Below are 19,305 nucleotides of genomic sequence, written 5' to 3'. Positions count from 1 at the left end.
AAGTTGAATGTGAAATATCACCTGGTTCATTATGGCTTTGTGTTGGGTCGGTACTGCAATTTTGACTTCTGTATCAGTATCAGTTTTGAACCTTAGTACTGAAACAAAAACGATAACTCCCCCTTGACCAGATACCAGCAGTCTGCACACACGCAGCTCCATGCTTCATGACACAAATGCGCACCTCACTGCTCTACCACACTCCATGCATAATGGCAAGGAGTGTGAAGGGTGCAGAGTTTCCCCTCAGAGTTTCCCACGTGTTAATATAAATATATAAAGGTAGGACTAGGTGGGGGTCCCCTTTGGTGATTTGATCCTGATGAAATACACAAATTAACATACATCAAAGAGTTTGGAGTTGGGACACATCGGTCTTAGCAGGTTTCTCCATGATGTAATAATAATAAACGACTGAGCACAAAGTGCTTGAAAGCAACTATTTACTTCCGGCACAAAAATTTGTTAAAATTTTTTTTGTCAGTACTTTTTCAGTACTAGTTGTAATAGCCACCATGCATGGGCTGGCGTCCCTGCTGCGATAGGTTCCAGTCCATCAACCTGAACAGAAGGTTAGGGTAAAGAAAAAGGAGGAGGAAATAAAGGACCTGTAGTCCCATTGGGCAGCCCTGCTTGGTTCTTTGAGGAATTTTTGTTTGACCCAGAAGTGATTCCAGAGGTCGGTGTCAAACCACCAGAAGTGTTCCCAGGTCACAGATAAAAAAAAGGCCACTTGCCTCTACCAGGCAAGTTGGAGTCGGGTGTGGAGGACAACCAAAACTCATCTAGGAAGAGTGGATAAGAAGAAAGGAAGAGAGAGAAAAAGAATTGTATTTAGCTTGTGCTGCTGTTTCGAGGAAGACTTTGTAAGGTATTACAATTACAATAAACCTTGCTTTTGCACTTGGAACTTGTCTGTGTGGTTCTGTCTGGAGTTTGGGGTCCAGCAACGCCCCCTATTGGCAACACAGTATACCTTGAAACACTATTATGGGTTAGAGTTAACAATTTAATTTTGTAATTTCAAGACCAAGGGTATATCGATATCTATCTATCTAACTATTATTTTTAAGGTTTATCCATCAATGTTGAGAGGACGGACTTTAGCGAGTGCTGTTCTTTGATTAGTGAGTCATCAGTAAACTGTTGTTATAATTCACACGCACAAAAAAATGGCAAAATGGTATGAGGCCTCTAAAACAGAGCCAAAAAGCAAGGCACTCTAACTACTAGCCTGCCCAGATAATGCTCACTCCCAGGCAGCTTTACTGTCTACTCTGATGTCTGGCTTTGGTCTGCAATGGGCCAAATGGGCTTTAGCTTTAAATGTTCAAAAATACTGTATACATAGAGTAAAACCTGCTTATAGTGACCACTCAAAGGACTGACCTAAAATGGTCACCTTAGGCAGGTGGTCACCTTAACCAAAGAAGGTCATATGGAAGAAAAAATCAAGACTCTACAGAATAAAAATTCGAAGGGAAGCATGAAAACATTATTTATTACTAACAAACAAGGAAAAACAAAAAAAAGTACTAATATTGAAGAAAAAATAGGAATTTTCTATTTATACAGTGAAAATGTTCGAGAAACCATATTGAACAAATCTTATGTAGTACAAATACAATATGTACATGACTGGTAGTAATAATAATTATTAAAAACATTACATATTAGCTGTAAAAAACAAAGAAAAAATATTTTAATTTTAATTGTTTTTTTGAAAAAAAAAAAAAATTCAAAACAATATTTAAAAAAGAAAGAATGCACAAGTCAAAATCAAATTGTAGAAGCCTCTAAGACACTATCTGGGAAAGATATGGTCCTGGTGTGCTACATTCTAGGAAGCTTGCAGCAGGGAAGTCCAAAATGGGAAAAGTTCATAAGGTACCTACATATCATGAGAAGGATCTAGGAAATGAATGTTCAAAATTATTAAAAACTGTCATCATATGCTTATATAAATTTTACTTACACTATTGCTTCTTTACAGCAAACGTGTCCAGGGTTAATTGTCTGAATTGTTTTGTGTATTGTTATAAATTTTTTCACCCATGACCTTTTTGGCTTAGTAAACCGGCTCAAGGATTTCAGGGCAACAGTATGGCACAAAAATTCCACAAGTAAACGAAGGTAAGAAGAGGGGCTGGGAGTTAGGACTATTCAAGTAGATTTCCTGGAAATCTATCCCTTCGAGAAGCTCTAACATGATTTACTACACCTACAGAGAATAAAGGGACCATATTTTTATGTTTTCCCAAATTATTTTTATTTATCTGGTCACTATAGCCAAGATAATTTTCTTCTTAGGGATCAAGGAGAGGTGGTCAATGGTCACAATAGGCAGGTCACTTTATACAAACATTTTGCCATATAAAACCCTCTGTCCCAATACAAAATACTTAATCAAAGTCCTTAGAAAGGATTTAAAAAAACATACAATAGCAATACTTACAATAGTTAGATGCACTGCCACCTCTGGACACGCTGAAACTCTGGGCATCTGTAATGCATTGGAACAGACCAGTGGTGGAAAGTGGAGACACTGAATCAAAGAAAATACATATGTACCTCCATTATCAGCAGGTTACTCTGCTGTGACTCACAAAGCCAAACGAATGTCCTTCCCTGGTATGGCACCATGTAACTCCAGGATCTCAAGGATCAACACAAGTGACAGGTCTTTTCACCCGTGTTGTACCTGCTGGCAGTTTTTCCACCTGTGGCATGCCTCCATACCAACACCGTAGCTGTTTCTCAGAGATCTGCTTCACTTACAATGTGGGTAAGTGTATTTTTTTTAAATAAACTATACACGGGTACTCTGCATTTAAGGGGTGTATTGACAAGGGAGATGAGACAGAGAAGAGGAGTCAGGGGGAAAACTTTGAGAATTGTCTGCAATTTAACATCAGCAAAAACCAAGGAACGGATTATTGACTGTCTCCACATCAAAGATCAAGGAGAGAATGTGGTGCACTGTACTTGGCTTCCACATTAATAACAAGTAGGACTGATCTCATAACACAAATGAGCTACAAAAGAATGGGCAGAGCGGACTCTACTTCCTTAAGAGATTGCATTCCTTTAATGTGGGAAGTCACATCCTTCACATCTCCTACAACCCTGTAATGACTAGTGCAAGTTTCTATGCTGTAGTGTACTGGGCTGGTAACTTCACTGAAAGAAAAGATCACTGATTCAACAAACTAATTAAATGGGCAGACTCAGTTATGGGATGCTCTCTGGACCTGCTGGAGGTAGCGGTGAAGGAGATAATGAAAACAAAACGGAGTGCCATTATGAACAATGCTGCACATCCTCTCTCTGACACACCAGCACGGTGGCCTTTCAGATAACTATTCAGCAGAGGTGTGTCAAGAAACGCGACTGTCTATCTACCTATCTATTTAAATACTGAAGTGGTTTTATGGCATGCTGCAGCATGTGTCTGAACACTTTTTTGTTTTTCTTTAATTGAATATGTATTGAAGATTAGTGAAATAATATGCTATCAAGATACAGTTTGTAAGGGAAGTATTTATTGTTCAATACAACCAGGACTTGTACATCTCATCTTAGGATATTCATATTTTTTAGGGGCAGTACTGTCAGAAGGAACTGAGAACAACAGGATACAGAGGCCGCTTGACATAACAAGCAAGCCACAACAACAGAACTTAAAAATTATAAGCCGTTTCAAGTGTAAAATCCATGGCAGATAGCGCAATTTCAGCTTTTGATTCACTGTGTGATTTTCAGAAAGTAATTTAAACTCTTTGGAGGCTAATTTGAAAATAATAAAAGTATATGGAAACATCCATAATGTATTCTGATCTTTAGTTGAAAACAGCAGTGTCAGATTGGGGGGAGCATGATGTGACTAGAGAGAATAAAAATGAATAAAAGAAAAAAAAATGCTAACCTTTACAAGTGCCACACATTTACACTGGCTGTTACAGCCTCAAATCAAATGTATGTTTTATTGTGTAATAGTAACAATTAAGCAGCTCACTAAGCAAAATGTTAATTCTGGGAAGAGGCCAGGATCGAACCCACGACCTCTTGATTATGAGTCTGCAGTTCTTATCGCTGCACCACCCAAGTGGTTGTGTCAGCATTGTAACCCTAATGAATTTCTTTTCTTCGATTATATTCTTGTTAAAAGAGCACTTGTTTTGTTATATGTGTACCTTTGGAGAAAGTGTTTATTTGATATTTACACTTCAGTCTTCACACATTATACACTTCATGTCAAAATTTTGTCGTTAATGCTATAATATGCGAAAACTTTGTTTTAGCTACGTGTTCAACATTTCTTGCATTTCTCGCATTTCCTTTCATCCTACATTTACCCAGATCGTTGTAGACACAGAACACACATGAAATTCATGTGTTCCAAATGGCGATATATTATTTATCCTATATAACTCCGGGCACCTCACACTCAGATAATCAAGGCTTGAGCTGGAAGAACTTTTTGCCTGAGTTGAGCTTCGTCAAGGGGGGGATGGGACAGCAGGCTACTTGCTGCTTGTGCTGATCAACACATTTACAAAACAAAAGATGCTGATGACGAGGTGCGAAGGAATTTAAGGTGGCCAGGATTATGGATTTTTTCGTAGGCTTCAGGGATTCTAGTGTTAAACAATCCAATATTGATTCTTAAAGTCTCAAGATCGATCTTGTGAATCTCTATCCTATTCAATTGCTATATGTAGATCTATCTTTGTTTTTGGCATCCGATCAAGTAGATGGCACTATTGCACCTGTTTAAGCTTTCTATGGAACAAGCACTTAATTACTTGGCATGAAATGATGTATCCTCTTTAACCGAAATCAGCCTCTTAGACACTTAAATCAGATGTGTGCTCTACCTCCAGAATCAAACGGTGCATTGGTAAAGAAAAACTGGATTAAAACAAAGTCATATGTAAGATGGTAGCTCAGAAGTTAATTATTGTTGTAACACAATCCATCCATCCATCCATCCATTGTCTCCCGCTTATCCGAGGTCGGGTCACGGGGGCAGCAGCTTGAGCAGAGATGCCCAGACTTCCCTCTCCCAGCCACTTCTTCTAGCTCTTTCCGGGAGAATCCCAAGGCGTTCCCAGGCCAGTCGAGAGACATAGTCCCTCCAGCGTGTCCTGGGTCTTCCCCGGGGCCTCCTCCCGGTTAGACGTGCCCAGAACACCTCACCAGGGAGGCGTCCAGGAGGCATCCTGATCAGATGCCCGAGCCACCTCATCTGACTCCTCTCAATGCGGAGGAGCAGCGGCTCTACTCTGAGCCCCTCTCGGATGACTGAGCTTCTCACCTTATCTTTAAGGGAAAGCCCAGACACCCTGCGGAGGAAACTCATTTCAGCCGCATGTATTCGCGATCTCGTTCTTTCGGTCACTACCCATAGTTCATAACCATAGATGAGGGTAGGAACATAGATCGACTGGTAAATTGAGAGCTTCGCCTTGCGGCTCAGCTCCTTTTTCACCACGACAGACCGATGCAGAGCCGCATTACTGCGGATGCCGCACCGATCCGCCTGTCGATCTCACGCTCCATTCTTCCCTCACTCGTGAACAAGACCCCCGAGATACTTGAACTCCTCCACTTGGGGCAGGATCTCGCTACCAACCCTGAGAGGGCACTCCACCCTTTTCAGGCTGAGGACCATGGTCTTGGATTTGGAGGTGCTGATTCTCATCCAGCCGCTTCACACTCGGCTGCGAACCGATCCAGAGAGAGCTGAAGATCACGGCCTGATGAAGCAAACAGGACAACATCATCTGCAAAAAGCAGTGACCCAATCCTGAGCCCACAAACCGGACCCCCTCAACACCCCTGGCTGCGCCTAGAAATTCTGTCCATAAAAGTTATGAACAGAATCGGTGACAAAGGGCAGCCCTGGCTGAGTCCAACTCTCACTGGAAACAGGTTCAACTTACTGCCGGCAATGCGACCAAGCTCTGGCACCGATCGTACAGGGATCGAACAGCCCTTATCAGGGGGGCGGTACCCCATACTCTCGGAGTACCCCCCACAGGATTCCCCGAGGGACACGGTCAATGCCTTTTCCAAGTCCACAAAAACACATGTAGACTGGTTGGGCAAACTCCCATGCACCCTCCAGGACCCTGCTAAGGGTACAGAGCTGGTCCACTGTTCCGCGACCAGGACGAAAACCACACTGTTCCTCCTGAATCCGAGGCTCGACTGTCCAACGGACCCTCCTCTCCAGGACCCCTGAATAGACTTTTCCAGGGAGGCTGAGGAGTGTGATTCCTCTGTAGTTGGAACACACCCTCCGATCCCCCTTCTTAAAGAGGGGGACCACCACCCGGTCTGCCAATCCAGAGGCACTGCCCTGATGTCCATGCGATGTTGCAGAGGCGTGTCAACCAAGACAGTCCTACAACATCCAGAGCCTTGAGGAACTCCGGGCGTATCTCATCCACCCCGGGGCCCTGCCACCAAGGAGTTTTTTGACCACCTCGGTGACCTCAGTCCCCAGAGATGGGGGAGCCCACCTCTGAGTCCCCAGCTCTGCTTCCTCATTGGAAGGCATGTTAATGGGATTGAGGAGGTCTTCGAAGTACTCCCCCCACCGACCCACAACGTCCCGAGTTGAGGTCAGCAGCGCACCATCCCCACCATATACAGTGTTGACACTGCACTGCTTCCCCTTCCTGAGACGCCGGATGGTGGACCAGAATCTCCTCGAAGCCGTCCGAAAGTCATTCTCCATGGCCTCCCCAAACTCCTCCCATGCCCGAGTTTTTTGCCTCAGCAACCACCAAAGCCGCATTCCGCTTGGCCTGCTGGTACCTATCAGCTGCCTCCAGGGTCCCACAGGACAAAAGGGTCCTGTAGGACTCCTTCTTCAGCTTGACGGCATTCTTCACCGTCGGTGTCCACCAACGGGTTCGGGGATTGCCGCCACGACAGGCACCGACCACCTTACTGCCACAGCTCCGGTCAGCCGCCTCAACAATAGAGGCACGGAACATGGCCCATTCGGACTCAATGTCCCCCACCTCCCTCGGGATGTGGTTGAAGTTCAGCCGGAGGTGGGAGTTGAAGCTACTTCTGACAGGGGGCTCTGCCAGATGTTCCCAGCAGACCCTCACAACACGTTTGGGCCTACCACACCTGACCGGCATCCTCCCCCACCATCGAAGCCAACTCACCACCAGGTGGTGATCAGTTGACAGCTCCGCCCCTCTCTTCACCCGAGTGTCCAAGACATGTGGCCGCAAGTCCGACGACACACCCACAAAGTCAATCATCGAACTGAGGCCTAGGGTGTCCTGGTGCCAAGTGCACATGTGAACACCCCTATGCTTGAACATGGTGTTCGTTATGGACAATCCGTGACGAGCACAGAAGTCCAATAACAAAACACCACTCGGGTTCAGATCGGGGGGCCATTCCTCCCAATCACGCCCCTTCCAGGTCTCACTGTCATTGCCCACGTGAGCATTGAAGTCTCCCAGCAGAACGAGGGAGTCCCCAGAAGGTATGCCCCTCTAGCACCCCCTCCAGGACTCCAAAAAGGGTGGGTACTCGAACTGCTGTTTGGTGCATACGCACAAACGACAGTTAGGACCCGTCCCCCCACCCGAAGGCGAAGGGAGGCTACCCTCTCGTCCACCGGAGTAAACCCCAATGTATAGGCTCCAAGTCGGGGGGCAATAAGTATACCCACACCCGGGCGCCTCTCACCGGGGGCAACTCCAGAGTGGTATAGAGTCCAGCCCCTCTCAAGGAGATTGGTTCCAGAGTCCAAGCTGTGCGTCGAGGTGAGTCTGTAACACAATCAATTTCAGAAATCATTTATCCCGACGTCTCCCAGAACGTTATGTCTCAGTTGTCATCCAAATGAGTAGAGCCTAAACAATCTGCACTGCAGACGGCCTACCGAGCCTCTGTTTAAGTCACCTCGTGCCCAAAAAGTAACAGACTAAATAGCAGTTTTTATCTGTAACAATAAGAGACACTAAAGATAAGCAACCCAACAATGCACCTCACTCAGCAAATCCAGCAGACAGTTTTTGGAACAGGCTGCAATACAAAAGTGAGTGTGTGTTCAAAGCAGCTGACATTAAGTAGCTCCATAATAGCGTCTTTACCAATGACGATGGCCGGTTCTTTTTCTTTTATGTTCATTCATTCAATGCTCCTGTCAACAAGCATCAGCTCTAGTCCTCATTTTAAAAAGACACAAGTCTTCCTGCTGTATCTTTAATTTCAGCTAATTCAAGATTATTATAGTCTAGATGTGTAAGCCTGTGCTGTAAAAAGCCCGGGCTCCTAGAAACTATTGAAATCGTCAGAAAAAAATTGAAATATGGAGTCGGCGTTATCATTATTACCGATTCATTTACCAGATCAGAATATGATTCAATTTAAAGAGGACAAAGAAGCAGAAGCTTTAGAGGTAGCGAAAAACAGAAATACAAAATTATTGGCTTATTTTGAACTTAATAAAACAGATGCAAAAGCATATACGTATGCACAAATTCCTCAACATTACACATGGCAGTAACAAAAAAGAGTGTGGCATCCAAGAAAAATTAATTGCAAAAGTGTTGCTCGATTAAATATTGAATCACCTAAAGAAATTGAATGGTTTCATTTAAAATTGTTGTTACGTGAATCGAAAGGAGCAACGTCATATGAAGATGTTATAATTATAGATGGAACTAAGTACGATACTTTTCAAGAAGCGGCACGAGCAGCTGGGTTATGTAAATTAGACGACTATATGTTTGAAATGATGTCTGATGCTGCTTCTTTAATGATGTCTGACAAATGAATACTCTTCTTCGTCTACTTAATTATGACGGGTGAAGTTGATGCTTTACAATTATGGAAAGCATTCAAAGGAACATTATCGAAAAGTCGAATGAAAAAAACGGCTCTTTTGATCATCAAAGAAATGTTAGAAGCAGAAGATTTAACGATGCAGCAATTTGGACTTCCAGAAGAAATAGAAAAATCAGATGAAAAGAAACAGATAACAGCAGATGAAAATTTAACAGTGGAAGACCATAAAAAATTATATCAGAAAAGTTAATTCCAAATATTGTTTTTACTGAAGTTTTAAAGTAAAAGTGAACATAATGCATATGTAACAATTCCCGTGATAAAAACAATTGTAAATTATATTTCCGGAAAAACAAACTCAGGAGTTGGCAAGCAAAGCGAGCTAGTATAAAAAAAAGCGAGCTAGTATAAAAAAAAAGAAAAAGAAATACATAAACACAACCATAATGTATTCTGATCTTGTACACAGCCTTGGATAAGGTAGCCCAAATGATGTTGATAACAATGAGCTCCTTTAATTGGGCTACCCAGTTCTAATTAGGATGAAGTGCTGGTAGATTTGTGTCCATTTTTTTAAAGTGTAGGCTTGCAACAGCTTTAAATGTGGAAATCTGCAGAGAGCTTCAGCTGTGATCCCTGAGGACTTCATGCCTGTGCTGTTTATGTAAAGATTTCCAAAGGGAAGGACAGAAAGCTTCCATGATACATAAACTTGACATGAGGCTTGTGAATTTAGGAAGTAGGAAACGTTTTATCATCAGCACCATTGTTAAATAAATGCAATATACGTGTAGCTTAAACAGAAGAATTCAAAAAGCGTGGCAAAGCTAAAGTGCTGACTTAACTATTTAAAATTGAGATCAAATAAATTTGTTGTAAAATAAATGAACAAAGCTTGTGTGTATGTTGAACTTGTTAGCTGACATCGGACTTAAACCAACATTGGAAGGAAGAGTGCCCTGGCCGTTTTGAAAGGATTTCATTCTGAAGGTATGTAACAAGCTAAACACTAACTCGTAAAGCTGAGGTTGAAGTCATAATTTATTATTTCTGAAAAACACTCTTGTTTATCATTTATTTTTATGATTATTGCTCTGTTCATTCTTCACCAATTCTGTATTTTGTAAGGAGCCTGCTGGGAGTGTTCTCAAAGTAAAGACTGATTTATAGGGCAGTTTAACAACTCTAGGAGAGTGAACTCAAATCTCAGTCACTGTCTGTGTGGACTTTGCAGGTTCTTCTAGGGTCCATATGGGTTCTCCTCCAGAATTCCAAATATTTGCACGTTACATTGCTTGCTAAATACAGACTAGGTCAGTGTGACAAGGACCATCAAGGATTTGGTTCTATAATGCTGCCACAATTAATGCCAACCCACTGCAGTCCCGTATTGGAATTAGCAGTTATGATTTACAGTACATGGGTGAAGGGCAGCACTCTGCATCATGCCAGGATTGGGAAGCACCTTCAGAAAATGGCTAAGTACTTAAGTTGCATGGTGTTACATATCATTGATTCATATCGATAAATATTCAATAATGGCAAATTAGAAGCACAATGGTTAGTGAGGCTGATTCAAAGATCCAGTGTTCTGGGTTTGAATCCTTCATCCCATTTGTTGCCCATGATGGATGGGTACATTTTCTCCATGTCTGGGTGGGTTTTCTCTTGGGTGATCTGGCTTTCCTGAATTAGTGATATGCCCTCCTGAATTAAAATAAGCATTCTTAGAACATAACAAATATACCATCTTCTTCTACTTCTTTGTTTCCCACCTCTGTGTGGGGTTGAGCCCTGCAATGGACTAGTGCCCTGTCCAGGGTTTCTTTCTGCCTTGCATGCTATGCTAGCTGAATGGCTCCAGCCATCAACTGTAACCCTGGTCTGGATTAAGCAGGTTGTAAACTGACATATGTGGGGTTGATGTCCTTGATCAACCTCCAAACAGATCGGTCCTGGATTTCCTCCCCAGTATCCATTCTGTATTCTGTATCCGCCCATTTCTGCTTTCGGATCTCTCAATTTCTTTTACCCTGTAATTCCATTCCCATCATTCTTTTAGCTCACATATTCATCATCCTTCCTCATCACATGTCCACACCACTCCAACCTACTTTCCTGTACTTTCTTCATTATCTTTCCCACTTTTCTTGATCTTCTGATTGTCTCATTTCTTATTCTGTCCTGTTTTATAACTTCACACATCCATCTCCACATTCTCATTTCTGGCACAACCAACTTCTTCTCCTGCTGTGTTCCCTTTATTGCCCATGTCTCAGCTCCATACATCATTGCTGGTCCTACCACCATCTTACCTTTATCCTGAGCCTTAATTCTTCAATCACACAATACTCCTGATACCTTCTTCCAATTGGTCCACACACACCGCACTCAAAGGGTTATCTCTGCTTTTAATTTTCATCTTGCTCTACTATGGATCCTAGATGTTTAAATTTATCCGCTCTCTAAGCAGACTAACATCTAAATCCTGATCATCATTAAACCTCAAATATTCTGTATTCTTCATATTTAAATTCAGTCCCTATCTTCTAAAGCCCTTCTCCATTCCTCCCACTTCCTCTCCACTTCCTCTTTTCTGTTGCTACTTATCACAATGTCATCAGCACAAAGCCTACATCAGGGACACTGGTCTTTTACCTCATGTCTCAACACATTCATAAGAAGATCAGACAGGTAAGCTCTTCAAGAAGATCCCTGGTGCAGACCTGCTTGAACTGAGGTCTTGTCTGTTACCCAACACTACTTCTAACTTGAGTCCTCACTACCTCATACATATCCTGGAAAATCCTCACAAACTTCACTTATTCACTAACCCCTAACATACGAGGGGGTACCCAAAAATAACTGGAATCTGTACCTGACGCGCAATCTCGACTTAGATGTGAATTTCACCGCTGTAAGTGTAGCATACTTATAGTTTTCTGTGTCAGTCTGTGGTGTTGCTCTGTATTGTGCATACAGAATTCTATGTCAGTTTTTCTTGGTGATTATTAAACATGTTCTGCGATTTTTGTGATGGGTTATCATAAAGAACAACGAATCTGCGTTCAGTTTTGTTATTTCTTAGGGAAAATAGCTGCCAAAACTGTAGTGATGATTGAAACTTCTTTAAAGAAAAAACTTTAATTAAAAGTGGTTTTCACATTTCAAACGAGGGGAAATGTCACTTGAAGACAAATCCGGATCTGACCAACCTTCCACAATTGGGAACGACAAAAATCTCGAAAAAATTCACAATGCAATTTACAAAGATCGTCATTGGACAATTGAAGAGATTTCTGAATTGGTTTGTGTGTCTTGGAGTTCTTGCCACCCTCCCTACTCGCCTGATCTTTGCTCCGTGAGACTCTTTCTTGTTCCCGCATAAGAAAAAAGAACTCCAAGGAAAGAGTTTTTGAACCGTGGAGGAAGTCAAAGAAAAATCACTGCTGGCCTTGGACAACGTTCCTCTTCAGCAATTCCAAAAATTTTTTCCACCAGTGGGAAAACCATTGGGACAAGTGTATTCATTCACAGAGTACTTTGAAGGAGACAACAGTTTCAGTAAGTATTTTTTTTTTTTTTTGCAATTCCAGTTGTTTTGGGTACTTTACCTTATACTTTAAAACGATAATTTTCAATTTCATATTTACCCTTTGTACTTTGAAGTGATGGACAAGAAAATTGTTAAACTTTATGTTGTCATGCAGATCAGAAATAATAAAGTTTCTGATAGAATGTGAGTCAATGGTGATGATTACAGGACAACAGCAAACAAAAGATAGATAGATAGATAGATAGATAGATAGATAGATAGATAGATAGATAGATAGATAGATAGATAGATAGATAGATAGATGTGAAATACACTATATAAGAGACAGATAGATAGATGTGAAAGACACTATATAATAGATACTGTAGATCTTATAAAGGACCTCCAGATGTGTTTCTTCACGCATTTCTGCTGAATAATTCATTGGCTGAACGTCCTCAGTGTTAGTGTGTCAGAGAGAAGACTTGCTGCTTTGTTCACAACGGCACTCGCTTTTGTTTAAAACATCTGTAGAAAAATCTCACGTTACTCAAAATGAATTGAAGTCAGGACTCTTGACCAATGAATGAGGGGAAGAGGATGGGTCTTCAATTCAAAAGCTCATTTGGTCTGATTTTCTATAAGAATTCATAAAACAACATTTTAGTAAAAATGCATGCATTTTGTCTCTTTTGAGAATACAACTGGATTACTTGACATGTGTACATGAGTAACGTGAACTTTTCCAGCACTAATCACTTTCGACTAACATTCAATCGGTCAGTTACTTATCTCTTACCTCTATACTTAACTCAGTGGTTCTCAAACTGTGGGGTGGGCCCACCTAGGGGGTTGCGAAGTAACAAAAAGGGGGTGCGTGAAGATGTGAAAAAAAGAAAACAAGAATCTAAAATATGAAAAAATACATCTATTGAAACCAAACAAATTAACTTAAACTACATTCTGATACTAGAAAAATAAATATAGAGTTAGATAAATGTCAATAAAAGTTAAGTAGGTATAATAAAATATGCATCTATGATATATCATTAATTAAAAAAGAACAAATTGGTATTATTGGGCTCCTTTCAAAAAACGTTAGGGGGGGCGAGATTAAAACTGTTATGAAAACTCGGGTCGCAAATACTTAAAGGTTGAGAAACACTGACTTAACTCAAGATTACATTTTTTTCCTAGCCGTCACTACAACCCACATGGGGTAAGTAAATTATGAAAAGAAAAATATCATTTTTTTTCAGGCTTCTGATATTTTTTTCTCATTAGGTTTTCAGGACTATTTTCCCACATTTTTGAATATGCAGGTTTAAAAATATATTTCCATTAAATCTTTTGATTGTATAAAAAAGAATTATTGTTTGCTTTTAATTTACCCTGACATTGTTCTTGTTTTGTACAGACATGACTGTAGGTCCTGCGGTGGGCTGGGTGGGTCCTGCCATGCCCAGGGTTTGTTTCCTGCCTTGTGTCCTGTGTTGGATGGGATTGGCTCCAGCAGACCCCTGTGACCCTGTAGTTAGGATATAGCGGGTTGGATATTGGATGGACGGGTGACTGTAGGTCACTAAGTGACAAACCCCGAGTGATGTCATTACAGTAGAGGAAAAGAAAAATGTCTACTAAGTGCGAAAGGATAACAGAAAAGTCCAAACGAAAAGAAAAGCCATCAGGTTAGGTATTTGGTTGTCCTTTGATCACCAGATAGGAGCTCCGTCCCATCCTGTGGTGTGTTCTGTTTAGCAAAGAATGCCTACTTCCACTAGTTGCAGGATTTTTAGGCAGAGGATCGCAAGTTAGCGGCGGCACCCCTCTCAATTCAGGGTGGTAGTACATACCTCAGATGAACCCAAAGAGTGATCCACAGACGCACATATGTGATGAATGTATTACATAAAATCAAGAACTAATGTACTTGTTTGCATTATTCAGTCACTTACTCCTTTACTGTACAAGATACTGCAACTAAATGCATGTCTCACATTGTTTTTTTTATTGTTACAGTTTAAAGAAGGAACCAAAAGAGATGAGCAATGCAACTATCTTTGTGTCGGAGTTTGTGCTGCACTGTGAAATCAAACCTGAAATTAGAAGCGTTACAGTTGCTGCCTTGGCCATCGTTTATCTGGCAACACTTTCTGGAAACCTTTTGGTCCTCCTGGTAATAATCTTGAACCACCAGCTCCACACTCCTATGTTTTTTTTCATTGCTATCCTTGCTCTTATAGATGTGCTACACAACACTAACCTCATCCCTAAAATGATGGCTCTTCTTCTATTTGACACATCTCCAGTACCGTATGGTGCCTGCTTGGTTCAGATGTTCTTGGTCTTTCATCTTGAGATTGTAGAAGTCTATCTCTTCACTCTTATGGCGTTTGACCGCTATGTCGCAGTCATTTACCCGTTGAGATACCCTCAGCTTGTGACGGGTAGAACTGTGTGGGTAGGCATGTTAGTGTCCAACATTATCTCTGGCATAATAATGACTGTATTTTTGATATTCTTCAGTGAACTTTCTTTTTGTCGTACTAATGTCCTGCCTTACTGTTTCTGTGATTTTGCCAACATAGTTTACATTTCTTGCAATGACAATCCTAAATACTTAAGTTTGGTCTCAACAATCGCAAGTATAAATGGTTGTGGTACTTTGACAATAATCCTCATTTCTTATGGCAAGATTGCCCATGCAGCGCTTAAGATCTCCTCGGCTGAAAGCAATAAGAAAGTGTTCGATGTCCTCGTCACACACCTGCTTGTGGTGTTGCTTTTTTATGTACCCCTGCTGATCGCTTTCACGCTTCCTGGATTTGGACTGAAGCTGTCAACAGAAACCTACAACACTCTGGTTGTAGTCGCTACTATCCTCCCGCCAATGATCAATCCTATCATCTACAGCTTTAGGAACAAGGAAATGAAAAATGCAATAAAGAAAATTTTTACTGGAAAGAGAACGACTCCTGAAATCACCAACCGTACATAACCTTAGAGAAGAAATAACAACCGACCTGACATAATACTTAAATCAGTTGAGAATTTTAAAATAATCGTTCACAATATCGTGATGATGATAAATATCCTCTAACTGCACCTCATTGAAATGTATAATCTTTTATTGTATACATAATAAATTAATTTTGTGCTACAGGAATAAACAATTAATGTATTAGAATAAAATATTTGTCAAAACAAGTGAAAGTTGTTATACATAAAATGTTTGTCTCATCACATGGGTTTGTAGGAAGAATGAGCAGAAGGATATTGAGAATGGTAGAAAAATAAAAAGGACAACTTCCAAAGACATATAAGCTAAACTCCCAGGTCAAGTCCATCAGTGTCTGATCGCACCATCGGTCGCTTTTGGAGTGACATCGGGCCCAGTGGAAGGAGACCCAGGAAGACTCCATTGTTGAACGAAAAAATATAAAAAGGCCAAACTGGAATTTACTGAAATGCATATTGATAAGCAACAATGCTTCTGGAAGAATCTCCTTTGGACAGATGAGATGAAACTGAAGGTTTTTGACAAATCACATCAGCTCCATGTCCACAGATGAACAATGAATTTTTCAAAGAACAGAACGCCAAACCTATCTGTGAAACATGGAGGAGGTTAAGTGATGTTTTGATACTTTGCTGCATCTGTCATGAGGTGTCTTGAGTCTGTGCAGGGAACACTGAAACCTCAAGAACATCAAGACACTCTATGGACCAAAACATACTGCCCAGTGCCAGAAAGCTCAGTCTCAGTAGCAGGCCATGGATCTTCCAACAGGATAAGGAGCCAAAACACACACCTAAAAGCACCTGAGAATGGCTAAGAACAGAACATTGGTCTATTGACAAGTGGCCTTCTATGAGCCCTTATTAGAATCCCATCAGACATCTATGAAAAGAACTGAAACATGCCGTCTGGAGAAGACCACCTTCAAACCTGACCCGGCTGGAGCCATTTGCTCAGGATGAGTGGACCAAACGACCCGTGTACAGTGTCCATTTTAGGACATCCTCCTCCCTCCGAAAAAACTCCATCCTTCCTACTACCTTCGATAAAATATTCCTCCTCCCTGCGAGGAATCCCCAGTCACCCCTCCTCCCTCCTCCTCCTCTCTCCTCCCTCCTCCCTCCTCCATCCGCTCTCAGTTCTCCGATGTCCGTTTTCCGCCATCCACCCTCCTATCTCCGTCATCCGCCTTCAGCTCTCCATCAAACCCCACACTCCCCCCGCCCCCTCATCGACATTTTCGTTAATGAAGTGACGTAATACTTCAGCTCCACCTTCTTCACAAGTTCATTAACCAAATTATTTGTCAATTATATTTCACAGTAAGAATTTACAGCACGACTCAAACGTGGGAACGAAAGTAAATGACGTTAATTGTTGAGTGTCTTTTAATATTGTTTAAGCATACATATTAACACATGTGCAATTAAACGTGTGCATTTACGGTGTGATTTTTCAGGCTTAAAAGCTCGCCTTTTATTAAAAAGGTAAATGCAAACTTTTTTCATTCTGAAGGGCACAAACCACGCAAAAATGTCGGTACACCAGATAAATAAGCGCAACATATTATCAGTTGTATTGTATGCTTACAATACATATAGAAATGTGTTAATCGTTAACTAATAGTATGGGATGGTGTTTTTCAACTCAGCTACAGATGCAGATGGAAACCAGAACTGCTTTGAAAAATACGAACGCCTTAGGACCGATCTGGAATAAGGTAGCACAGCGCCTTGATTTAAACGATTCCATGTCTTGGTGGGTTTGCGTTGCTTGTTGTCAATATCTTTACACCTGTTTTTAAGGCTTATTGACTGAAAGGGGCTTTCGTGAAAAAAGTTAGGGCTTTGCTACAGGATACACCCTCCACAAGTTAAGGAAGTTAAAAATAAAGGTATATATTTCTGTTTTATTTAAACCTTTTAAGTTTGTATGCGGGCGGCATGGTTAATGAACTTGTGAAGAAGGTGGAGCTGAAGTATTACGTCACTTCATTAACGAAAATGTCGATGAGGGGGCGGGGGGAGTGTGGGGTTTGATGGAGAGCTGAAGGCGGATGACGGAGATAGGAGGGTGGATGGCGGAAAACGGACAGCGGAGAACTGAGAGCGGATGGAGGAGGGAGGAGGGAGGAGAGAGGAGGGAGGAGGGAGGAGAGAGGAGGGGTGACTGGGGATTTCTCGCAGGGAGGAGGAATATTTTGTCGAAGGTAGTAGGAAGGATGGAGTTTTTTCGGAGGGAGGAGGATGTCCTAAAATGGACACTGTACCCGTGGACAGTCTCAGAAGTCTCATGGAGAGCTCAAGGAATCACTTGTGTGTGGTGATTACAAACTCTAAAAGTCGTAAAACAAAACATTAGGTTAAGGATCCCAATCACTTTTGTCCATGCAATTTTTATTTGTGTTATTATTTGAAATATTATTTTGAGTCAAAACTCTGTTTTAGTTAAACAATGGTGATGCTAATTCATTTATTAGCTTTGAGTTATTTCAGAGACAATTGTGGGTTCCTTTTTTTTCATGGAGGGGTACCAACAAATTTGTTCACGTCTGTATGTGTCAGGAAAAAAAAAATAGTCAAATGATACCTCCATCACAGGAAGATGATAAGAAACATAACAGGACTGGGTGACTGTTTCAAATGGAGTCCGCCAGTATTTCATCATCCACAAGGCAGAAGTGGGTGTAAATCATTGCCATTAGAAAAGATAATCAATTAAAAGGTTAGTTTGTAAGTTAGTCCTGAAGGAATATCTCAACATCTCATCTCATCTTCTCAAACACTTTTCCTAGTGAGGGTCACAATGGCAGTAGCTCAAACAACTTGGTCCAGACTTCCCTTTCTCCAGTTACAGATGCCAGCTCTTCCTGGGGAATTCCCACGAGTTCCCACACCAGCCCAGAGATATAATCTCTCCTGCATTGCCCAGGTTTGGTTCAGAGTCTCTGCCCCAGAGTAGTTCTTGGGAAGCAGCATCCTTACGATGTGCCCAGTCCACCGAAGGAACAGTGAATCTACCCTCAGGCTGATTGCTGAGCTTCTTATACTATCATACGGTTTCAGCGAAGCCACCCTGCAGCTTGTACTTGTGAACTCTTTCCTTTGGTCATTACCCACAGCTTGTGACCATAGGTGAGGACAGGGTTGTACAGTGGGTATAGAAAACCCAACCCCCCTTCAAAATATTCACAATTTGTTACTTTGCAGCCTGAAATAAAGACACGCACAAAAATATTTTTCTAGCTGTATTTACTCAATGCATCTTATAACACACAGTGACAGATACAAGGTGTGACAATTTAATTCCAGGAATGCACCTTTAAAAAATATTCATGGTGAACTGTACACTGGTGGCTACTGTTGCCTTCAAAGTACTCCCCTTGTGCATCTGTACACTGACTTAAATGGTGTTCCCAATTTCTGGAAGCAGGCATGGAACTCATTTTCCAGAATACTGTTCAGCAGCTGTGTCACATTCTGTTGGATATCAGTCATGTTAGAAAATGTTCGTCCTTTCAGCGTAGCTTTTAATTTTGGAAATGGCCAGCCAGAAATTACAGGGAGCTAAGTCAGGTGAATAAGCAGGATGATCTAATTGGGTAATTACTTTTTTTGACCAGAAAGTCTCTCACAGTGAGTGCAGTGTAACTTGGTGCATCGTTATGATGAATGATCCACTTATCAGTCCACAATTTGGGTCTTCTCCTTCTAACAGAATCTCGTAATCTCTTCAGGACCTCTAAACATCATTGTTGGTGGATTATTTGTCCCTGTTCAATAAATTCTTTGAGGACTATTCCTTTGTGATCGAAGAAATACACCAGCATGGTCTTAAACTGTGAGTGCAACATGCATGCTATTTTAGGGCACGGTGAACCCAGGGATTTCCATTGTATACTCCATCACATTTTCTCTCCCATTCT

General features: G+C 41.5%; 2 protein-coding genes across 2 annotated transcripts in view; both read left to right on the top strand.

The window, feature by feature from the left end:
• The first annotated feature begins 9,750 nt into the window (after window positions 1-9,750).
• Window positions 9,751-19,305, top strand: part of LOC114641304 (olfactory receptor 5F1-like) — a 31,078-nt gene continuing 21,523 nt past the window's right edge. Inside the window, exon 1 of the mRNA XM_028790374.2 lies at window positions 9,751-9,816. The gene's annotated coding sequence lies outside the window, so the exon portion shown is untranslated. The remainder of the gene's footprint in view (window positions 9,817-19,305) is intronic.
• LOC114641306 (olfactory receptor 5F1-like) lies at window positions 13,576-15,359 on the top strand. The gene is made up of 2 exons (XM_028790375.1): window positions 13,576-13,580; window positions 14,381-15,359. The coding sequence occupies exons 1-2, from the start codon at window positions 13,576-13,578 to the stop codon at window positions 15,357-15,359; spliced, it is 984 nt and encodes a 327-aa protein (XP_028646208.1).

This window comes from Erpetoichthys calabaricus, chromosome 4, assembly GCF_900747795.2.
Source record: "Erpetoichthys calabaricus chromosome 4, fErpCal1.3, whole genome shotgun sequence".
Classification (NCBI taxonomy): Eukaryota; Metazoa; Chordata; class Cladistia; order Polypteriformes; family Polypteridae; genus Erpetoichthys; species Erpetoichthys calabaricus.
Note: the sequence above shows the minus strand (reverse complement) of the source record. Positions and strands in the feature narration are given on the sequence as shown.